The 7,614-nt window shown below is 41.1% G+C and overlaps 1 protein-coding gene across 1 annotated transcript in view; it reads right to left on the minus strand.

Annotated features, from left to right (window-relative positions):
- Window positions 1–1,912: 1,912 nt before the first annotated feature.
- The window catches only part of PAPPA (pappalysin 1), a 240,175-nt gene continuing 234,473 nt past the window's right edge, over window positions 1,913–7,614 (minus strand). Inside the window, exon 23 of the mRNA XM_035016597.1 lies at window positions 1,913–7,232. Within this exon, the coding sequence (XP_034872488.1) occupies window positions 7,125–7,232 (108 nt within the window). The 3' untranslated portion in view covers window positions 1,913–7,124. The remainder of the gene's footprint in view (window positions 7,233–7,614) is intronic.

The following is a 7,614-nucleotide window of genomic DNA, read 5'->3' on the forward strand; positions in this document are numbered from 1 at the left end:
GATGTAAATGTTGAATGTCTCTGCCTGTTTTGAAGTGAGAAGGGAGTCATTTTCCCATTTGACAGATTAAGCAACTAAAGCCCAGTGAACTTTCTCCATTACTGTGTGCATGCGTATGTGTGTGTGTGTGTTATGGTTAGGAGAAGACACTAGAACTAGTATCTTCTATCTACCAAGAGAAATCTCTGCCCCATAGCTTTGTCTCTGCAGACAAAACCAAGGAGTCCAAAGAACTATATGAAGACTTTTTCTCTCTTCGGGAAATATTTGCCTCTTTTCATGAAACTATTCTTTAAATCATGTTTCAGTCTTCACAGTGAATTGAAAAGCACTGAGTAAAATGTTCTCTTTAATCACCATTTCTCTTTGGAAATAACCATTTATCTGGCAGCATTTAGCAGTAACTTTGATTTTATCTTTGGTGCCTCCCTTCCTGTCTCTCAGTGGATTCTGTTTGTAGAGAGTCTAGAAAACCTACCATGGGTAGTTCTTGACTTCCCTACTTATACCCTTTCCTATAATTCACCTGGATGTCCCCAAACTGCCCTTTTGTTCAGATTCAAAATGTTGAAGTACCGGCAGATCAATACATATTTTGACCTGTGTCGTGGTGGTGCTGCCAGCCAAGAGCTCAGTGTTTGGTGAGCTCTTTACTCTGTGGCCATGCTGGTGCCAAGTGCTTGAATGCTTTGGTATCTCTTGGTTTTATTCTCTTAAAAAATAAGGAGATCTCAGAAAAATTCGTGTATTATGAATAGCTGTCCTGAGCAACCCGTCTCATCATCACCATAACAAGAGTTAATATACTCTGTGCCTGCTGCAGTTCTAAAACATTACATATTTATCTCATTTAATTCCACCTTCAACAACATCATGAGGTGGGTCCCTTTATGATTTCCATTTTACAGATGGGAAAACTAAATCTTAAAGCAATTGAATAAACTTCCCAAAGATCACATGGCTACTAAGTGGTGATATGATGAAAAACGAGACCCAGTAGGCAGATCAAAAACAGCACAACTTCAGCCTCAGCTGCAGGTTCATTGGATGAACTGGATGACTAAGCGTTCAATAATCAAGAAAAAAATGAAAATAAAGAACAGGCTGGAAGTACATCGTTGAAGATAGCATCCAAAAGGCCGGATAGAGCTGGTACTGATATTTGTTTCAGTTTCCTGAAAACTGAACTTTTTTTTAACATGTAAAAATATTTTTAACATAATAAAAAAATGAAGATAATAACAAAAAAAAAGAATATTTTTCAGTTTTTGCATATGCAAAATATAGATGTTTTTCAGGAGTTATTTGTGTAGAAGATTGGGCGTATATTAAATTCAACCTCATGCTACCATAGATCTTCTCATCTGAGGCCATGGGGTTCCCTTGCATATGAGTGTGTCCACAGGAGAGTCCTTTAGATTTCCCCAACAGACAGAAACCACACCGCTACATATTGAAGCATACAAGCTATTATATATTTTCATAATATAGAATTTTAAGGTATAGTAATCAACAGTGGCAAAATATTTGTCTTTGACATCATTTTTTTTTTTTTTTTGTGAGATCCAACCTGTAATTGAGACCAGAGAAAACAGTATGGAAAAACAAATCCACAAGAACAGGATAAAAATATCACGAACAGCAAAATATGGCTGAGTATTTAAAACTGTATAGAAAAAATAAATTAGATGAACAATTGTGTAAATATAAATTAAAAAAGATGACATTCTTAATAAATAAAGTTTACTATTTACAATTTTATATATTGCTGAAAGACTTAACTTAGATCCATAAAACACATAAACAGGAAAAAAAATAAAACCCAAAATAGGAGCAGCAAATTTATGCGCGTGAGGTACAGAAAAAGGATTGGAATTGTGTTTTGTTTTTGGTGTTTAGATTTTTTTTTCTTTTTTTTTTTTTTTATAGTAGTAGGCCAGTAGAATTCTCATGAGAACAGATTGTAAGCACTTCAATGGAGAGTCATTTTTTGGTTGTTTCCAGAAGGTGCCAAACAGATTTCAACATCATAATAATTAGAAATACCCATAATAATTATAACAATAATAAAAAGGTATAATATGATACATAAATATGGAAGAGCAGTTTGTAATATGAATACATTTTCTCTAGACGAGATCACAGTTTTATTTTGTAAATATTACATTTAAGTATATATATACACACATATATGTACAACTATATATACATGTGCATATATATGTAAATTTATTTTTATATATAATATCTTTATATAGATAGATATCTGCGGACAGGTTATTGATTATAGAGACCCAAGAAAGCAACTCAAGAATTGTTCAAAATTCTCCTCACTGACTGCTGGTGTATTAGTTTAAGAAGCCCCGAGTTGTTTGCACTCAGAATGCCATATCTTGTTTTAATGGAACACTTAATGTGGAATTTTAAGTCTGAGAAGAAGAGATTTTAGTGACTCCCTTCCTCTGTGAAGTTGGAAATGGCCCATAAGTCTTGAATAGACCACACAGTAAACTGACTTTTTCACTGGAAGATGTAATTGGCTTTTAATAAAATTCTAGAACTGGTAAAGGCCAGAATAGGGGGAGAAAAATCCAGTTTACCTATGAGTGAAATATTCCCAAATACAAGCCTCTCTCTTAAGGTGGATAATAAAATCCAGGAGCTCCAGCTTTATTCCTTGAAATATCTGATGAGCACTCCCTGTCTTGTGTAGATGTCCACTGGGCCCGTGCATTCTTGAAAAGTAACCCACGGACTTTGTGTCTCTCACAGATTGCCACAGCCCCTTTAGAACCTCAGGGCCTCACCATCCCCTGCCATCCCACTGTGAGGTAGGTAAGTAATATCCCCATTTTGCAGCTGGAGAAACTGAGGCAAATGGAGAAGCTCTTTGTTGACTTGTTCAAGATCACTAGCCAACGGCAGTCTGGCGTCAAGAATTCCAGGTTCTTTCTCTAGAGACATAACTCCTGGCTATCATTACAGTTCTTTTAAAGATCAATCGGTAGGAATTTGGCAAAACTTGAATAAGTTAAAAGAACAGGCTTTTATTCCTTTGCTACTTAGTTTTTATGTTTGCTGTTTTGCTTGGTTTGTTTTTGTGTCGTTTCTCAAAAACCAGGGGAATTACCTGTCTGGTCATGTAGCAGCTTTTTAGGAAAGTGGACCGTGCAGTGTGATTCTAAGTGCAGTCTTTAGAAAGCCCAGTGCTCTACTGGTAAATACAAACATTTTATAAAGTGAAAAGCACAACACACTATGTCCCCTTAATATCAGGTAAAACCAATTTCAAGCCCTCCCCACTCCCTACTAACACCGATTGCCACCAAACATATAGACAAAATGCTCCCCCAACAACAACAACTACATATCAAGGGGGAAGACGCCTTATTTCCTGGACCCTATCGCAATGTACAGAAAATAACAGCATTATAAAATCCTGCTTTAAGTCTCCTGCTAGGGAAATTTTTATGCTTGTGTCTACCTACTCAGCCTGTAGAATAAATAGTTCCCTTTAGGAAGCACAAAAATAGTGTTGTTGTTGGTTTTTTTTTTTAATTCTTAGTTTTAATCATGCATTTTTATTTCCTTTTCATCTCTTTGTCTTCTATCAATCTCTATCTGTACAGCTTTGTTACCATCATTTTCTCCTTTTTCTTTTCCCACTTGAAGTAGTTCCAGAAAACACACACACACACACACACACACAAAACACTAAAACCTCAAACTGTTAACTTGGATTTATGGTTGTCTTTCTTCCTTTTCTCCTTCCTTTTTCTTTCTTTCTTTCTTTTTCTTTTTAAAACACAGGTAAGACCTATAACAAATTGACAGTTACAACCAAGTTAAATTGAACCTGGAAGGGAGGTAGCTGAAATCTGTCTCAAAGAATTATTTTCAACAAATAGCATTTAAGCAGGGGCCAAGATGGAAAAAAGACCAAGAGAACTGTCTAGGCAGTAACTCAACAAGCTGAAGCCAGGAGTAGCAGCCGATACCCTCCATCTTCAAAGCCCTGCTATTTATGACCACCGATCGCTCCCTTTCTTAACACCCTAATTCAGCCACCAAAATGGACTTCCCAGGGACTGTCTTCCCTTCAGAGGTGGTTGGCACAGAATATGGGGGTAATACAAGTCCTCTGGGCATGCAGTTAGGGTTGTGGCTTGGAAAGGCTCCCTAAAACAGGGTTTGGAGAACCGTCTTCCTCATCTTTTCTTTCTTGCTGCCAACAGGCTAATACTTCTTCAGACCCAGAACCCCCAACTGCTTTAGGGCCCCTGAGCTGCTGATAGACAACAGTGCTTCACATCTGCCTCCTTGTGAGTACTCCATGGTCCTAAACAGGAGATAATCGAAGGGATAAGACAATGAGTTTATTCCCAGAAAGAAAACGAAGCCAGAAATCAGTGCATTGCATGAATAGAACGGAGTCTCTTTCACTAAGTTTTGAGAAGGGCCTTCCATGTGGGCATGAGGCTGGCCATCCGTCATATAGCCTGTCTTGCCTAATATCCTTGGCAAATACAAATTTATGAGTAACAGGTTTAAATGACGGTCAGGAGGAGACTGGGCGGCTCCTTGCTCAACTCAATCTGGGAGTCTGAAGATAGAAGTCAGCCTCTAGGAAGCTTTGCTCAGCTGGAGAGTGTGGGCACAGACTGGGTGAGGGTGAAGGCAGAAAGAGGATGAGAGTCAATTGAAGGGAAGCTGGTGAGGGTTTTCTGTGGTTCCTGCAACCCCATTATCAGTGATGGCGTCTTTGGGTCTCCAAGGCTTTTTGCACTACTGATTGGTATGATAGAGCAACTGGGAGGGCCCACATGGTTACCCTTCTTAGTTCGTATCTTGTCAGCTAACCACACACGTTGGTAACTCAGGGCAAGAGAGGGCTTTACTAGTTGGCAAGGATTCTAAGGTACTGGAAGGAGTACAAAATGGGATCAGTTCTTCCATTTTTATGATTATTTTGCTAAGGACTGGCCCTGGTAACTATAGAAAATGCTCTGGATAGAAATGAGATATGAGTGTGTAAAAGAAGGACACATAAAGGACTTGAGCCTGTCCTTAACCGTGGTGGCAGCTTCTCCATTCTGGAACCTAATCTCAGGGTTTGGAATATGGTACGAGCCATGAAAATTTAAGCTCTGCATCCTAATTTGTGGGCACCTGTGCAAAAAACACTTTGGTATGTTGGCTTCTCAAGTGTTCTTGGTCAGCAGGTAATTGCTGTTGGGAGTAAGGTAGTAAGAAGGTTCCTGAAGTTATTTTTGGTCCCCATAGGGAAAAAGGACTATGACTGATGAATAGCGCTTGCCTCAGGTGCAGGAATGAGGAGGGTCAGCACGTATGCCTGGGGTTTCCCATTCCTATGCTAGGCTTTGTTTTTGTTGGTTGTTTTCACTGGATTTGAGATGACTTGATTTATAGCAGTCTTTATATGATACCCTCCTATTGCCTCACTGTCTCAGTTCCAGGTCTCAGAAATTATGTCCAGCTTGACCATTCTCTCTACCTCATTCTGTGTTAATTTCTTCCCATATTAATTCAAAAGGAGTGGACAAGTAACTGGTGGAACACAGGCAAAGAGGACCCCAATGAGGTAGGGCCTTCCACGTGCATTGGACTACCTTCCTCTTAAGTTTTGGAGGCTAAACATGGGAAAGAGGGAAGAATTCACCAACCACAGGTCTGGATGGGAGTCCTGGTAGCTGGAAGACAATGTGGAAAACATGATGACCATGTTGGGTTGTTGGGGACTGAGTCTGTGAACTCTTGGGCTTCCCTCTGATGGCCCTCGAGAACATAGTTTAGATGGATCATACCCAAGATGATTCTCTGTTCTAGAATTATAGCTGCTCAGGGCCACAGCAAGGTCCTTAGCACCAAAGCCTGATCTAGCCCGGAGGGCCGGGAAAGCTTGGATAAGGATAATAACTCAAGAGTCCCCACTATCCCAGCAGTCTCTGGATGGCCCCAACATCACAGACATTTAGCACTGGTCCACTTGATTATAAAATCTAACACTGGCTCAGACATTCTGGACTCTCAGTGAGGGTTTCAGCATCTCCAGTCCCTCTACTCCCTTCCAGGATGAGAAGCCCACCCATGGGGGATTTAATTTCTCACCATGTAGGCCAACGAGGAATTTTCTCTTGCAGAAGGGCTAAGAAGTGAGGAGCTGTGGGAAAACGTGGGTCACTTTTAAGGCAGACTGTTTGGTTGTGTGGGGTTTTTCCTAACCTAGTCCTACCATCTTGGGGGTACTCAATGTATAGGATAGAGCAGCAGGAAAAGTAGCAGCGAATGTGGTCCCAAGGCAAGGTTTGGGGAATGGGTGGGTTCTGGAGGGATATTATGGCCTCAAGCAGGGGGCTGTTATAATACCTTGACACCACAACCCTATGCCATTTCCAGCTTAGCCTCAGACCCTGGAGTTGGGGTAAAATCCCCCATGGCAGCAGAAGAATTTGGGGGCTTTGCATACCTTGGATCCTTTACCTCGTCCTGGGTTCTACTTCCCTAGAAGGTAGGTGATCAGAGACCGTTCACTTCTAATCCCAAAGGACTGCACGATTGTGCATGCCCTACATGTTCCAAGCCTCAGAGTGCAAGCTATCTTGACATCTCAACACTTGGCCTTGGCAGTTTCTGCAACTCTTTCTCCCAAGGACACTACTGGCTAGGAGCTTGGGAAAGGAAAGGCTGAGTGTGTTCCAGTTTCTCCCTGCTCAGTCTCCCAAACTGTCCTCACGCAGATGTTTGTTTGGGTGTGTATGCATGCATGTGTACTAACCACATATGTGCACACTCCTAAATGTAGAACATGTTTCTTGTTGTGGTTGTGTGACAAATTAGAATTTTAGGCTCTGGGACTGCACACTTGTCTATGCAATTCATCTAAGACTTTGGGATGGGATTCCATTCCATCATCCAGCGTGGTGAGACTTGGCTCATGCGCCCCTACTATGAGTCCTTCCTGGGTGAAATTAAAGGCAGACCGGTTGGGTGCTAAGGATCCCTGGTGTGGGGAGGCCATTCCGTTGAGCAGCTGACTGTGAAATCAATACCAAAGGGATGCGAGTCCTGGCGCTGGGAATTCTTTGTCAACTCCTTGTCCTTCCTTAGCCATGGCTGTATCCCCGGAGGTCCTTCCGGCTGTGTTCTTGAGCCTGGGGGTCCCGACAAGCACAGTCACCTTGTAGGTCACAGGACATAGGGAAGGGGGTGACCTGCAGAGAGAAAGAGAGAAGAGGTGAGACAGGTGGTTGGGTCTGATGCAGTAATTTTCAGAGAAGTAGTGCTGAGCAGGAGGACAATGACTGGATTGGGGGGTGGGGGTCGGCAGCAGATTCAAGTTCAAGTCCTACCTCTGCTTCTTGCTAGCCATGTCATAACTTTTATCACAATCATTAGAATAGCAGCTTTCATTTTTGAGGGCATTTATGATGGGTCAGGCTACTCTGTAAGATAGGTACTAGAACAATCACCCTTTTACAGACAGGGAAACTGAGGCTCTCTGAAAGGGGCAGGCATTAGCCCAAAGTAACAGGTGACAGACATGGTATTTATTTATTTATTTATTTATTTATTTATTTATTTATTTATTTATTT

Source organism: Mirounga leonina, unplaced genomic scaffold, assembly GCF_011800145.1.
Source record: "Mirounga leonina isolate KUSES-001 unplaced genomic scaffold, KU_Mleo_1.0 Mir_170, whole genome shotgun sequence".
NCBI lineage: Eukaryota > Metazoa > Chordata > Mammalia > Carnivora > Phocidae > Mirounga > Mirounga leonina.